Source organism: Gasterosteus aculeatus, chromosome 14 (genome assembly GCF_964276395.1).
Source record: "Gasterosteus aculeatus chromosome 14, fGasAcu3.hap1.1, whole genome shotgun sequence".
NCBI classification, from domain to species: Eukaryota; Metazoa; Chordata; class Actinopteri; order Perciformes; family Gasterosteidae; genus Gasterosteus; species Gasterosteus aculeatus.
In genome coordinates this window covers 16787146-16804066 of record NC_135702.1, presented here as the reverse complement: position 1 = coordinate 16804066, position 16921 = coordinate 16787146, and the positions used below count along the sequence as shown (strand labels likewise).

The following is a 16921-nucleotide window of genomic DNA, read 5'->3' as shown; positions in this document are numbered from 1 at the left end:
CACACACATTCAAGTGAACACAAGTGAAGACCTGGTCTGCGGGAGATCATTTGCTGTGCTGCAGCAGACGTTTCCCCTTCAGACCTCAAAGGGCCATTTCCTCCGGATCATCGGCACACATTCTGCCTGCGCGGCAGGATTATTCCTGTGAAAGCTCCAACTCCCATGTAAATGTGGCCCGACCCGGAGGCAGCGCGGAGATGACAATGATCGGAATGTTTTTCACAATGAAAAGATGTCTTTGAAAATGAACAACGTGTTCTGCCGTTAAAAGTGTGTCTGCGATGTTGCGTGATAATATTCAAGGGAACACAGCTGTAATTGGCTGTTTATTTATTGACTGTCAGCCCAACTGCCAAGAGCGTATTTGGTTTGTTTCCATCTCTAAATGATTTACACACGTATGTACTCAAAGTCCTGTGCTGTATCTGCATTGCTGCTGTAAAATTCATTTTCCTTGGATGACATCACAGTCGATCAACCTTTTTCCCTCTTCAGTCACTGTGGGCCTCGGTTTCCATCTTACATTTCTATATTTTGGCAAACTGGCCCCACTAAAAGCATTCCCCGTTTGCAATGCACTCTTCTGTGCTGCCACTCAAACAAAGCTACTGGAGGTAAAACTTCTGAGTGATTTACGGACATCTGTTCCCAGTGGAGTTCCCGCTGAATCTAGAGAAGGATGCATTAAGTCTGTGTGTTCACATTTGACTGTGAGTAATGACTCAAAGAATAAGTTATTACTGAGAGAAACGGGGGCAATGGGGCACTGAGAGACCATAACATCCTCCACAGCATCGCAGCATCTGCTGCCGCTGCAGACAGCATTGAGATCAGTGCACCAACTACCACAACTCAGATTAGCAGCATACACAGGTCCTATTCACAACAAGCACTATTCTGGTCATTTGTACATATTTAACCAATGCACTTCACGCCCTGTTGTATTTTTACAGCTGCTTTGACACCTCAAGTCAATATAGTCAACATAGTTATTTTAACCTAAAGGATTATATGATTTGTTGATTGCCTCATGCATGTAGCAGGCTGAAATGATAATCAGGTATCTGCTATCTTAAAGTCCTGTGGCTGGTTTGTTTCACACCACAAACAAACCAGAGTCCACCTTTCCAAGCAGTCTGGGATCAGTGGTTGATTTAACAGCACAGACAAACGGTGTCACACTGAAGGGAAATGGACCTCTTTGTTTTTGTGCTTCTCAGCACCTTCTTTTAAACACAGACAGACGCTTTCAGACGACTGTAGGACGCCTGACCCAGTTCACCGTTTGTCAGAGCGCTTGGAGGTCAGCGGGTTTTTGACCATGGAAATATGTTACGTCCAATTAATCACATGGAGCAGATTGGACAGGAAACATACACGCGGATCATCTTTGGACACGGGTCACATCCATCGGCACAATGAGGCCAGACCACCCGAGAGAACTGGTGACTGATGACAGGGAGAACGTGACAGGTGGGACCCCATGGAAATGGTGTGTTTTCAACGTTAAATGGTTTGTCTAGGCAACGAGCCCCAGTGCTGCTGAATGTCCTTATTACAGTTAAAGTGAAATAACTTCTAAAGTAGTAATATTCCCTACGATAAAGTGTCCTACTCTTTCAGTTCACACCACCAGGAATAGAGCGGTTAGTTGAGGGGACTGCGTTGGTGGTGCAGTGTCCAGATGTGCACAGACAGAGGGGGGGATGAAGGTGTGAGGACTCACCCTGGACAGGACAACCTCTAAGGTGATGTTCTGGGGAGGAGCGCTGGGTACTGCAAAGACAAAGAGAAGAAACCATGTTAATATTTAAGATTAGAGAGAAGCAGCTGCTCACGTTACCTCACCAGCCGCGTTCATTTTGTTGCTCAACAACAGAAAGTTCTCTTATAATGTTTGTATGAAACAGGACACTTTCACTCCATCAGGCTTGATGTAGTCTGTAATGTTGTCTTTTTAAACCCTACACATTTTTACTCCCACGCAATAAATACAAACAAGGAAGCTTGAGCATCGGCCCAGTGATGTGTTCTCCAAAAGCTCATTTCACGTTCACATTGTATAGATATAACCTTCCAAAGAATATGCTGAATATGTAAGAAAGGGTGGGTCATTTTTAGTACGGTGGATTAAAAAAATCACTAATAAATAAAATGACCTTGTTCAAATGAAACTAGCTAAATCTAGCAGGGCGAATGTGATACCTTGATTTCTCACCCCTCCCTCCAAAACCACTCCCCCAAAACGCTCATCATGACCGTAAACCAACATGGCTGCTGTTAATGGTCGAGTCGGTACGCCAGCGCAGCGCGGTTTATTCTTCCACGGGCACTTGGAGAGCCGGCGGCCAGTTAGACTGACAGCTCTTCTAATAGCTGATAATGATTTGACGGAGAGTTAGGACATTTTAGTCTCTATTTATTTTAGGGCGGTCAATAGATTAAGAAAAATTAACTAATTAATCGCTAATTAATTAATTAATTTATCTCGATTAATAGCGATTAAAGAATGTTGTTGTTTTCAATGAATTTGTTTGTTTGTTTTTCTTCTAAAGACTACATCTAAAAGTAATGAGTAGCCTAATCACTTTGGAAAGTGTGTATTTTAGACACTTGTTTAATTGTTAATGTTTTTTTTAAACACAAAACTACACACATTTGGAGACAGAATTCCACCGGGGAGGAACAAGTGCCAACAATCTCCCCACATTTAGCAGGACGTCCTCACACCACGGCCTTTTCTGGACACAGTGGTGGTCCTCTGCAGACTGTGTGCCGCGCACGGTAACGTTAGATTTTGAGATGGAAGTAGCATAGCAGCTAGCTTAGCATAGCAGTGCTTTAAGTTTGCCACTCACCGCCCTTCTGTTTGACAAGTGGAGTAATTCCTCTGCACAGTTATCTGCTGTGTGTTTGTTTTACATGCAAAAAGCTCTCTCCATCTTGATGTAACTGAGTGCAGCTGGGACACCAGGTTTTCACAGTCTGAGCGGCTGCACAGGATCCCAACTTCATTTTCTTTTCTTTTTGTCAGGCTGGTGAGAGAAATTCTCCACGAGAGGTTGCATTATATTACTGAAGATACCTCGGATGTGAAGTCGGGCAGTAAAGGAGCAATTGGACATTTTGGGATACACTGAATTGCACAGGAGGAAGTCGGCGGTGTATTTCTTCCTGTGAGCTAACAGTTCCTGTCTTTGTGCTAAGCTAAACTCATCCACAAAGTGAAGAGTTTGTTTTTCTCAGAGGACACTGGACCTGAACTCACTCATTATCATCAGGCTGAGCGCCTGGCTGATCACTGCTGTCAATCAATCACCCTGATGATGATGATATCGGCAGAGGCGGCGACGAATTCGCCCTCCGAGATCTGAATGTGGAACCACAGCTCAACAAGACGGGATGCATGACAGGTGTCATTAGACACACACAAACTGTTAGTCGGTTCTGGAAGAGGAAACAAAACAAACACAAAGGAGGCCGCTGAAAAGGACGTAAAAGGACATTTGAGCTGAAGGCGAAGAAGAGGAATAGAAAAATAAATAGAATAACGAAGAATGCGGAGGGGGAAAGTAAAGATGACAAACACAGTGATGGAGAAGGGGAAGAAAACGAGATCTACAAGGAAAGGAAAAGTGACGAGCGGGAAGCACAAACAGATGAAGAAAAAGAGCCGTTGACAAAAAAGAGAACAAATGTGCCGACAGACGGGAGGAAGAGGAGGACCAGCAGGACGATGAAGAGGCCGGAGACAAGCGGCCACGCGATTCGGAGACGCCCAAAATTCGAGAATCAAAGCGTGTTTTTTTGGTTTGCGTGCTGCCGCGTCCGTCCGACCAGACGCCTGATTAACCGCCGGCAGCTTATCTGTTGACTCAGCTGCTGCGTGTCACTTTTACTGTGGATTCAATTAGCCGCACGGCCATTGTTATCATAGAGACGCAGACGGAAGATTCACTGAACAGCCTCTCTGCATCTGTGTGTGTTATTAAAGATGCTTTTCCCGGTGCGACGGCAGATGGGCCGACGCCTCCATTCTCCTCACTGTCCTCCTGTGGACGTCTGCTAACCACAACAGACCCGTCTGAGTCACAGCGGCTCTGTTCAGAGCAGATATTATGGATCCAACCTGTGGTCCATTATAACGTAAACCCCTGAAGCTGGAACCACTTATTGGTAGATTTACACTAATAAAGACGTAGAGTATAAGCAGTATCCACAGAGAAGGGGGGGGGGGGGGGGGGGGGCTCTGTACTGGAGACACTGGGACCTTTCTTATGGGTATTATTTCAGATTTATATATTCAATAAAAGTTTTACTTTACCTGAATTTAAGTAGTTTTATTTTGATATCACTTTGAAATATAACATTCAAGGACTAAAATTGTCATTTTTTTAAGCGTTCAGTAAAACTTTTGTACAAGCGTGACCCAACTGACCGAGAACGTCATCCTCAGCAGCCGAGCAGCTCCTGGGTCGGCTTCACCACTGACCCCCTTCGTCTGCTCCGACTCCCCAGTGACGACTGATTAACCCACATGAGCGTCATCATCACTGCGCAGGGAACAGCGATGCGTTCACTGACTGAAGTACGTGCGTCTTCTGGATGGGGGCACGCTAACGCGGGGCTCACCGTCTGATTGGGTGGTGACGCTGGCGGTCTCCGGCGCAGGGCCCGGTCCGTAGCGGTTGATCGCCGAAACCCGAACTGTGTATTCTGTGAACTTGTTGAGTCCCTCCATCTTGTAGTTGAGTCCGTTCACCTCCACACTCTGAGCACAAGCACAGATTAGACACACTTCCATGTACATTGGTCACACACACACTCGTGCATGAACATGAATGACAACAACACACTGTGACAAATTGCTGTAGTGCACGTGTGATGTAAGAGACAATCTAGTCCCATATATTGTTCCCCAACAGAATCATAATCAATTCAATGTTTTGACAAGTGCTGCTGGTCTGATTTTTCCCCTTCGATGTCCTCATGCAAGCTCACGTTTGTATGAAGTACCTAATTATACGTTAACAGAGAGTGAAAAAATCCCTCTTCTTCATGCGCGTGGCGTGTGTGCAAGCAGTCGACTCTAGGATGTATTTTCCTGAGCAGAGTCATTGGTACCCGGCAGACGCATTGGACTACGCTCACCAATATCATTTTCTTTAGCATCACATTTGATTTCCGACTGGTAAAGTGACGGGTGGAGGTGTTCCTTCGACGCGTTGCTGACCTGTTCCTTGGCGGACGGGCTCTCGGTCCACAGCAGTCTGTAGCCCAGGATGGGGCCGTTGGGTTGGCTTGGAGGGTCCCAGCTCACCTGGACGGAGGTGGGGGACAGAGCCTCGGCTTGGAGGGACTCCACTCTGCTGGGAACTTGGACTGGCGAGAGACAAACAGAGACACACTGCTCACGCACGTACACAGATACTGGTACTGCCCACTGACTGTCGGCCCATTTCTGCAGCAGTGAGCGCTTTTCAAATTGTTATTGGAGGGTCATACATACATTATAAATACCTTAAAAACTATTTTTTTTATGTTTTGCTTTGGTTTGTCTTAATAATTCATCTGAGGGGACTGTGAATAGTCGCAAAGGATCATTCCATTCTGGCTAAATGGGGGTGTTGAATATCTGGTATTACATAGGAGTGCTTTGTTTTTCCCAATAAATCTAAAATACCTGGTAATTGAGTAATCATGTCCTTTCAATCACCCACCACCCAGCATGCCGCAAAGAGCCCCCGAATGAGTCTAGGATTATTATCTCAAACAGTAGAATCGCCACACTGGTGGAAGTTGGTCAGTGAAAATGAGGATTATCCACCATAAGCAATGCAGCAAGCTGGTGGTTACAGCATGCACCTGTTTGTTACGCAGCATTGTTGGTGCTGTGATTTGGGTCACTTTGCCCGCTCAGCGCATCGAAGCAGCCATCACTACTTTATGCCTCCAACGGACAGGAGGAACCTCATCGCTGAAGTTCAGGGCCTCTTGCTCTTCCCGGTCAGTCACTGTAAACCCTGTCTCTAGTCTAGCAATGTGTGCTTATAGCAAAACAAGGCCACCATTGTTGATTTGGTGTGTGTGTGTGTGTGTGTGTGTGTGTGTGCCGTACGGTCCGGTTTGGTGGTGATTCTCAGGGGGGCCGAGCTCTCTCCAGGCCCCACGTCGTTGTAAGCGATGACTCTGAAGCTGTAGCTCTCCTCCGGTTTCAGATTAGAGACCATCAGCTCCAGAGACTCCGGCTCTGACACGTTCACTGACCGCTCCCTGCAAAAGGAAAACGCAGCGTCACACTCTTGAACGCAAAGTGAGCACAGGTTGTATTCACAACCTTCATGATGACGACCAAATCTCACATATTCTTTTTTATTCATGTCATCATTATTTATTTTCCTTCTTTTCTACTTATCTCAATAAGAATATCCAATATCACTGTATTCAAAGGAAGTTGCCGTTTTATTTCTAACACTGGAGATAATCTGGGCCCTAATCATATGTCTTTTGAGTAATCCTGCAGTAACTGCAGCTAATCCACAGATTACAGCACATCTGCAGCCCCTCAATCCTCCGACACAAAACTGATGTGAAACTCCGTCCCGGTAGATTTCTATTGCAGCTCCATGTCTTGTCTTTCTCGCACTGATCTCATGCAGAGGAAAAAAAGACTTTATTTAAAACAGCCCAGGAAAACGAAAGAAATGATCCAACAACAACGAGTAGAACCTTTTTTTCCCACCGCAGCATTACTGCTGTCAAGGAAAAGGTTTATTGGAGCAACAAGCAGAGATCATCTAATGATTTCCAGAAGCTCCAAAAACAACTGTGGCTACATTCGTCTTTTGTTTGTCATTGAAAAGGGAAAGTTTAGGTGGTAATTTGAAGGTCATTTCAAATCTCCACAATCCTCCGCTTACTGTGGAGGACCACAGCACAAGCGTGCCAGTCTAGGTGAAGATGTCTGTCTCTGGACCAGAGCGTTGGACAGACAAGCCGACGATCAGCAGCATTAGGAGAGAGGGACCAAGGTCACAGAAATCACACAAGGTTCTCTCCTGGTCTAATAATACATCATCGTCATTCTCCATTCCTGCCATCTCCCTCTCTACTAAAGTGCTCATTGTTTTACCTCCCTCCCTTCTCTCTTGTTACAGAGGAAGGATCTCTATCTTTCTTTCTTAAGGAGACCTCCTCTCCTTCTGTAGGTCATTGGGACGGACACGATCTCTCCTTTCTTGAGGAGACCTCCTCTCCTTCTGTAGGTCATTGGGACGGACACGATCTCTCCTCTCTTGAGGAGACCTCCTCTCCTTCTGTAGGTCATTCTGTAGGAAACGATCTCTCCCCTCTTGAGGAGACCTCCTCTCCTTCTGTAGGTCATTGGGACGGACACGATCTCTCCTCTCTTGAGGAGACCTCCTCTCCTTCTGTAGGTCATTCTGTAGGTAACGATCTCTCCTCGCTCGAGGAGACCTCCTCTCCTTCTGTAGGTCATTCTGTAGGAAACGATCTCTCCTCTCTTGAGGAGACCTCCTCTCCTTCTGTAGGTCATTCTGTAGGAAACGATCTCTCCTCTCTTGAGGAGACCTCCGTGGCTCTCTGATCGGGCGGACGGAGGCCTGAAGCGCTCGCAGGCCGGCCGGCCGGCCCCTGAGGTAACAAAGCTTAAAAGCCGGGTGTGAAAGCCTTCAGCTGGAGCCCCGGCTGTCAGAGGTTACTATTTAGCATCATCGGGGGACTCAAAGTGTCACACAGAGCTTTTACTGCAGAGCGCTCCAGCGGAGCTGTTATTAAGTGGAAGTGTTGCCTTTAAGAGACCTCCACTGTGTTGTGCAGTGTTGCGGCTCACACGGCTCACGCACATACCACGCTACCACATCTACAGATGCTCGCTCTGTCGGTCCGGTTCTGACTAAAACATCCCAGCAACTATCGGAAGAAGGAGCAATTCGTGGCCCCTAGAGGATGGAACGCAATGGTGCTTTTCGTCCACTGTGTTCCCTCGGGCCGCAGGAAGAGGCTCACCTTCGTGGTCAAGCAGATGTGGGACACCAGTACACCGGCAGTGTGTGAGTATTGGTGCGCCCAGGATGAATGGTAACGGGGAGTTTTTTGCGTTGTGTTAGTCACAGGGGTTTACTCGCGGGACCGTTTGTGGAAGGCGGCTTAGCTTCATGGAGCCTCACCATCGTTCGTGGAGGAAATAACCACTATTTTGGCCCAGAGCTGAAAGCCTCACATATCTCGTTTTCTTTGATTTGATCGACATAGAGCTGCAGGAATGAGTCCTAAAACTCAGGACTGAGTTCACATTTTGTCTCTTTTGGTTCCGTCTTCACAGTTGTTGACAGAAGCATCTGACATGCAAACTGTGGTCAGAGTGCTAACAGAGGTCACTGGGTGGCCGAGGGGCTGACTGGAGACATCACACCAGTATATCCTCACACAGGAAATACAGATCTGCCGTTATAATAATTCATTCATGATTATTTTAACAATATTTATCGGTCAGATTTTGAACGTTTTGCTATGCAACCTGCATAACAAATCTGCTCCCTAAAACAACAACAGAAAAGTAGAGGGAGTTTGTGTGAACATCCTACCTGGCGACTCCGTCCTGGGAGTAGTAAATGCCGTAGGTCTGAACGACTCCTCCGGCCTCCTCCGGGGGGCGCCAGCTGAGCCGGACAAAGCGGCTGGACACTAGGACAGGGACCAGGTCGCGGGGGGCAGAGGGGAGGGTAACGCCCGGGCTGGGGGACACTGGTGGGGGATCAGAGGAGGAGGAGTAGTAAGTCAAAGGGGTGCCAGAGGGAGCAGGAGCAGGAGGAGGTGTGGGGCCGGGTCGGTACTGAGTGGACGTGGCCTCTGTTTACGGGTTCATTCACAAGGGAGGCAGGGAGGGGAGGAAGGACAGGGAGGGGAGGGAGGAGAGGGAGGGGAGGAAGGGCAGGGAGGGGAGGGGGGGAGAAGCGGAGGCGAGGAGGTGGAGGGGGGAGGTGCGGGAGGCAGAGCAAAATAAAAAACAAGGAGCAAATGTTGGATGAGATAAGGAGACGTGGAGGAGACAAGGAGGAAGAAAAGGAGGAAGAAGAGCGGTAGAGAAGATCACAGGCAAGAAGAATTGAAGACTTGAGTCATCAATCAGAAATCATCTGACTGAAAACACACTTTCTGACATTTGTTCATTCAAACATTGAAATAAGTAGTTCAACGTCAGGACATTTTTTCTTTGCAAAGTTGAAATATGTGGTTTTGGAATAAAAGTGGAAGACACATTTCCCTGAATAGGTAAATCTGTTTCAACCACTTAAGAATGACAATGGAAACAAAATGAGCATCATGTACTTAATGGACGTTCTTCTATAGTTTGTTCAGGATGATCATTTCAATTATTTTTTTATTCTAGATTCTAACGGACTTCCACAGATTTCTTGTTCTCGAGCCGCCGACCCGACAAAGTCCTGGAGCGACATTCGTATTGACCGATGGTCACAGAGCTCTGGTCTTTCCTTCCGTGCACCCGTTGAAGACCTGCCTTCCACAGATGCTGCTGAACCAACCAGAGTTCGGCTGTGAAGGAGCCTGGCGGCAGAAAGTCAACGGTCCAAAAAAGAACGTGTGTCTATTTGTCTCCTTTTTCTGACCAGCCACTAAGACAACGTCCTGTATGTGTAACATACGTGTGCTTCTGAACTGGACACATCATCCACCATCACACACATCAGTGTAGTGTTTGCAACAAGGACTGATTGAAAAAGACAGTATAGAGGTTGAGACCATAAGCTCATGAACACTTTAACAGACAAGTAGAATTCCCCATATTCGTCCCTGCAATCAGACTCTTGTTGTGTAACCGAAGGTAAAGAGAACTTTTTTGTGTCACTCAGAGGTTGTCGCCCGTATCGGCTGTCGTATAAGAAACAACAGCTAAACATTGGACACTGAGAAAGACACATTTGATCTGTTGTGTGGTAGCATGAACAAACAGTCCACGTTGTGTTTCTGCTCATTTTTACAGCAAAGGTTCAGCAACAAGCGTTGATGTTCAGGGCAACTCACTAAATGAATGCGGGGAATATCTACAGATGATCTCACGCTGCTGAAGTAAAGCCCGCAATAAAACGCGCTTTCCGGACTGTTGGTGAATGCATGAAGGTTTTTAACTTGACGAAGGCCTGCAGATTAAAGCGGCTCCATTTGTGTGAGCAGGCTTCTTCTCAAGTTACCACCAATTATTAAAAGAAAAGTCCTGATCAACAATCAGTGTAACACACACACACACACACACAGCTGATGGGTTTCTAATCTAATGGGAAGAGTCCAAACCGGAATGTGATGATGACACAACTCATAAACAGAGAAGAAACCAATCTGTCTCTGGGGTCAGAGGTCGTCTACATGCCTGCGACGTGTCCGTACACGTCAATAAAGCGTCATTGAACAGCCAAACACACACGCTCACATTTCACACTCTCCGATATGATGAAACGAGAGACAGAGGAGGAGACGGCGATGGATCAGGGAATGGGAGGAGGAGGAGGAGGATGTGGATGTGGATGAAGAAAAAAAGGAAATAAGGGAGGAGAGAAACAAGAGGATGTGATGAGAAATAAAGAGAGCAAACAATACAAGGAAGGAAAGAGGAGAGGAGGCGAGGAGGCGGGTGGAATGAACAATGGGAGGAGGAACTGGAAGAAGGAAAGGTAGACGAACGTGGGGGGGGTGTTAACGCCCCCCCACGTTCGTCTCTGTGAGATGAGATTTCGGGGTGTGAAGGGCGGATTCGTTCCTGCTCGGTGACCCGAACCAAAAAGCCGAGCCGGCGCTGAGCAGTAAAGCGTCCCTCACTGCCGAAAATAGAAGGGGAGGCTAAATAACAGAGCCAGACACCAGAGAGAGAGAGAGAGCTGGAAAACAATCTGAATAAGTGGTGAAAATAACACCGCAGGCCGCTGATGACTATGATACACACACACGCACACACGCACGCACACACACACACACACACACACACACACACACACACACACACATGATCTTTCTTCCTATCCCCCCTGTCCACTTTCTACAAGCTATTCTGCATTTATATTGTTTCTGCTGCCTGAATGATCTTTAGTGGAGTTTGTTTTTTGCTCTGAATGTGTGTGTGTCTGTTTGTGTGTGTGTGTGTGTGTGTGTGTGTGTGTGTGTGAGTGTGTTTGTGTGCGTGTTATCGAAAATAAAATGCACTGGAAATGATAACGTATAAGCAAATGGAGAAAACACAGTGTTCCACATTCCTCCTGACGTTCTATATAGAGAAGGATATCGGCTCCAGTCAGAACCGCTGAACCTTGCAGGTCATTTAGCTTTTATCCAAAGCGACTCACATTTGGCCCCAGGGGGCAGGTGGCGGTTGGGGGTCTTGCTCGGGGACAACATGGAGCAGCTGGCACACCGTCTCTACTCCATGAACCACCGTCGCCCCGAATCCGCTGATCTCTCCCAGAGTAACAAACTCCAAGGAGTTCACTTTAGTTCCAATCACGAGGCCAGATGTAAAGAGCAGCTGGAACGCCTGCTGAACAGTCTCAGTAGTTTGAATAAATGAACTAAAAAAACTAATTCAATAGAATTGAACTTCTCTGTATCACTCTGTGTGTGTGTGTGTGTGTGTGTGTGTGTGCGTGCACATTTTCATCTGAAGATAGAAACTGACTTCATGGATGAAGGTGGAGTAAACCTATAATAGACGTTAAGTAGAATACACATTATTTAAGATTTTATTTTCTTTGTCTTTTTGACATTATTTAAAGTTTGACAATAGAGATATATATATATATATATATATATATATATATATATATATATATATATATATATATATATGTTTATATATTTCTATATGTAACTGGTAGTAGTAGCTGAAAGCTCTGTGTGTGTCTGTAATGGTAACAGTGTGTGTTGTGCAGTAATTCACTGTGAAAGCTGAGAGTGTGTCTGCGTATTCCAGCCGACCCTGAAAGCCGCGTGTGTGTTTTCCGTGTTACACTCAGTAATTCCAGGTGTTTTTATTGCAACGTGGCCTTTCTGTGTCTGCAGCCCTCTGGTTTGTTGGGGGGGTTGAGAGCAGGAGAAGCAGCTCCCACGTTGACCTCTGAGAGCCTCGTCAGAGCTACAGAACCAGGATCCGGAGTCCACGTCGCACACACACTCCATCAGAACCCAACACGCCCGTCTCTAATGGGAACAGCGCCAGGTTTCTGCCTAAATTTGCACCGAGGTCAGCGCTATAATCATTATGATCACATGAACAGCGAGGGTGAATACATGCAGCAGGACTACATCACAACCAGGCTTCTTGCTGCCTGGTGTTCTGAAGCGTGACGTGAAAACAGATTAACTTCCTCTCAGGTTTCTTCTCCTGCTTCACATTCTCCTTTCCACCAGATGTGCAGCCAACTCCTCTTATCTCACTTCTCAAACCTCATCTTCTGGATATTTTAAAACCACAAAACCGAGCACTGACAGCGCAAGATAAAACGGATAATTGATCACAGCCGGAGGTTTGGGAACACGGTGGATTTTGACAAACTTTGACGAGGACTCTGATGAGTAACTGTGACACAGAGAACTTTTGAGTTTTTGACTGAATGCGTCTATTTCTTTGCATAAGCGTCGCTATAAATAATCATGCAAAGGAGAAGGTGCTGCAGTCACCCAGGAACGATCCAATAAGTTTAAGTTAAACAAAGTTCTGACTTTGTTAAGAATTAAGAATCTGAAGCGACCGCCATCTTGATGGGCAGGAGACCTCGGGGAGCACGCAGCTGTTCCACTGCAACGTCTGGAAAGCCCTTCAGAGAGTCTGCTGGGTCCCGTCTCCCCGTGGAAGAACAACAACAGTCATCTGTCAAGCAAAGATGCAAAAATCTCTGATTGGAACGACGGGCGCGGGGTCGGCGTGCTGCGTTTTCCTCCTCGTGACGCGTACGTTTGTGATGTGACAGAAGAGAAGGTCGCTCCTGTAGGGGCCTGGACAATGTGATCAGCACTGCTTTGGTGACATGGAGAATATATTGAACCCGGTTCTGGGGAGTCATTCAGAGCCTCAGCCTAGTCATGAACCGGACCCGGGCCGAGATGGTAACCGGACCCGGGCCGACTCCTTTCTTTTGTAGCTCTGTGTTCGGGCCGGTTATTTTTCGATTGTTGCCGTGTGACGGCAGCGTGTGGGCCAGTGTGTTCTGCCCGATTCTGCCCCGATTCTGGGGCGTCTGGGTCATTTTGGCTCCCTGGGGTAAAACCCTCAGGGGCAAATATGTAATTTGCGATTTTGTGCTGTACAAATGGAAATGAATTGAATTGTTGTTGTTGTTACAATGTTCTTGTTAATGAATGTTTGTTTTTCTTCTAAAGACTAAATCTTACAGGTAATAAATACACACTTTAGAAAGTGTGTATTTAAGACACTGTTAAATAGTAATGTTATTTTAAACACAAAACTACAAACGTGATCTTCTTGGAGGCAGAATTCCACCTGGTGGAACATGTTGAACTAGCGACTCTTCCTGTTGTCCTCGTGCACTTTGCTCTCAACTCTCCATCATTTAATGGCTGTTAGTCCAACAATGTCCCCACATTCAGCGGGACGTTTTAAACCACGTCTTCTAGGGACACAGTGGTGGTCCTCTGCAGGTTAGATGTTGAGATGGAAGTAGCCTAGCAGCTAACTTAGCCTAGCAGCTAGCTTAACATAGCAGTGCTTTAAGTGGAATTGTCCACGGGCGACGATAAACGAGCAAGCGGTGAGACGAATGAACTTCCAGAGCAGCAGAGGGAGTTTGAAAAGACGGCGAGTGAAATAATAATTTTTCTTTTAATATTTCTTGGAACTCCGCTCTCTTTGAACAGCGGGGTTCATTCAGCACATGAAGAGGACGCACACACACACACACACATATATATATATATATATATATAAGCCCACTCTTTCTTCCTCCTGCTGCTGAGCGATGATGAAGGGGCTGATGGGAAGGTGTTCCATCACAAAGGGATCAATGTTGGAAGCGACAACACACACCCATGCACGCACACACACACACACACACACAGCGGGTGAAACGTTTAGGCGTAGACGGCGAGGTACAAACCTCCAACCCTCTAACCAATCGATAGGCGAGGGCGAGCACTCACTCTCTCACACATACACACACACACACAGTATATGGATGACCTTCCACTTTCTTCAATCAATAGAGGCCGACGACGCAAGAACTGCCACGAGAGGAGAGGAGATAAATATTTTTCCCTCCCGCCTTCCGCCTCCCCCTCTCCCTACGTAGAGGTTTTAATGATAGAGCGGGCAGCATTGATCTAATGGAGACTATGGTTATGAGGAAAAGGCTGAAACCACCAAAGCGGAGCGCAAACACGCAGTGAATGAAGGGAATCGAGTCCCTTCAAATGCACCGAGGGCAGAATCCTTCACTTCACTGCTCATGTGATGTTGCCTCTAGGAGCAGTTTGCTAACAGAGAGAAAGGCCACTAGAATGACTAACGAGGAGTTTGAATATCCAATGACTTCTCAAGCCTACTTGAAATCTTTTATCATCTTTTAATTGATTCAACAAAAAAATGATGATGTTTTTCATGAATTTAAAAAAGAATGCCAGTTGTATGACTGTGCATCAAAATGAGACCAGATATGATGGTGCACCATGAACTTCCCATCAGAGAAAAGGAAGTTCAAAAAAACAAGAGCAGCATAAGCAGTCAACTATACGTTTGCATTAAAAATATATTTTGCCTTCCTATTTTTCAATGGACACTACTATCATTACGAAAACATATATATTTCAAATTATTAATTTATATGTATATATATATATTTTTTTTGCTTTACATGTTGTGACCCGGCTACTTGATCCTTGCTTGAGCGACAAATGTCCCTCACAAAACAAGAAAAGAAAAGAAATCCAGCCCCCCTCCTTTTTCCTGAAATGTGCACTTTATCATTTTGTTTTGTACCGCCCTGTGTGGCAACGTTGTTTTTTAATAAAATAAAACATTAGTATAAAGCAAGCCAATCCCCTTTTCCCTGCTGATAAGAGCATGAAAATAAAAAGCATCTGCCATTAATTGTGATTAATTTTGAGTTAACTATGACATAAATGCAATTAATGGTGATTTAATAATTGAATCATTTAACAGCACTAATATATATATGTCATAATATATATCAATATATGTATATTGGATTGTGTGTTTGGGATCCTGTACACAGATGTACTCAAACAGGTGTCATTGAGCTTCATTAGAGGCCTCCTGCTGAGAAGCGCTGTCTGGATGTCTGCGCCTCGCTGGGCTCTCGCTCGCTTGTGGGATGGAAACGACACCCAGAAGACAAGAATCTGAAGGGTGTCGATTTGTTTTGGTGTGTTTTGAAGTCGGGGGGAGCGAGTGAGAGCAGCACCTGTCTGTCAGAAGGGGAGCGGGGGGGTTGGGGGAGGGAGGCCGCCGTGGAGAGCAGCAGAAAGACGGCGAGGACAAAGGGGGAGGACGAGGGGGAGGAGGGGGAGGAGGAGGAACGCTCCGTACACTGTTGATCCAGTCTCTCATTAGAAGGAGAAGAAGAAGAAGGCTTTGAAGTATTATCTCACATACAGGAGATTGTTCTCCTGTGCTGCCGTAACGCTGGTTCAGCAACGGGTTTAACAATTGGCTTTACTTATGCACCGTCGCTGCACAACAAACAAATCAGAGCTTTGATTTCGCCCCGAAGCCGACCAGCTGCCCCCTGACCCGCGGCTCTGTTGGTTCGACCCGACCACCTCCCCCGACCTGCTCCCTGCAGTTCTTTTGAAGTAGGTCATCTGTCCTGTGTCAGGATTACGTGGATTAAAGACCCACCGCTTACTCCTGTTATTATTATACGGCACACTAATTAGGATGCAGTGAACCGTGCAAACGGCCTCAAGTTTGCAGTGGACAGCGAGCGCTCACGGGTCAGGATGCTAATCCTCATCCATCAGTCTGGACCCTCAAAGGGAGATAAAAAGGACAAATATCTGGGTTTCATATGCAAGGCCTCGTGTATTTTATATTCTAAAGATTCAACTCTTTCATTTATGATCAATAAAAGAAAGTCATAATACACACACACACACACACACACACACACGCTCTCAGGCAAACACTTAATATGTATCTATACCTGTCACACGCACACACATGTTCATCATCAACCGGTCCTCACAGGAAAGAGGATGGAAGAGGAAAGGAGACTGCCGTCACCATGGCAACAGACGGAGAGTCCCCCCCCCCCCCCCCCCCCCCCACACACACACACACACTCCACTGTTGTAGAGCGAGGTTAGAATAAAGAGTGTGTGTGTGTAGGAAGTGCAGAGGTGACTGAGTAAAGCATTTCTCTGTGTGAGAGATAAGGTGTGGTTGTGTGTGTGTGTGTGTGTGTGAGGTCAGACGCTCACTCTGGAATACAGATCTGTCATGGCTGACACACTTCCTCCTCTCTCTCTTGCTCGCCCTGCCCTTCGATTGACCCCATCGTGGCTTCCTTTCTTCCCCCCCCCCTCTGTCTCTCCCTCGCTCCATCTTTTCCACAGACTCGCGTTGGGGCAATTTCATTTTTTCCTCCCTTATCGTGTGCCCTTTTCATTATTCTCTGTTTTTCCTACTCCTCCTGGTCTTCATTTCTCCTTCTCCATCCATCCTGGTCCTCCCTCCACCTCTCCTCCCGTCACCTGGCAACGATCTGGGCTGCGGTCTCTCTCTTTGTGAAGCTTTTGTCGGAGTGGCACCTTTTAAACGTACGTAAGGATTTGGTTCTTGTTTGTGCCGGAGCAGTGGGTGAGAAGACAAGCAACACTTTGATAGTGAAACAACATTGAGATTGAGGTCTTTTTCCAA

General features: G+C 46.4%; 1 protein-coding gene across 1 annotated transcript in view; it reads right to left on the bottom strand.

The window, feature by feature from the left end:
- dcc (DCC netrin 1 receptor) overlaps positions 1–16921 on the bottom strand; it is a gene marked incomplete in the record, with an annotated part of 177412 nt that overhangs the window by 76040 nt on the left and 84451 nt on the right. The window contains 5 exon segments of the mRNA XM_078088380.1: positions 1730–1779; positions 4636–4774; positions 5237–5385; positions 6122–6276; positions 8610–8769. Coding sequence (XP_077944506.1) covers positions 1730–1779; positions 4636–4774; positions 5237–5385; positions 6122–6276; positions 8610–8769 — 653 coding nt within the window.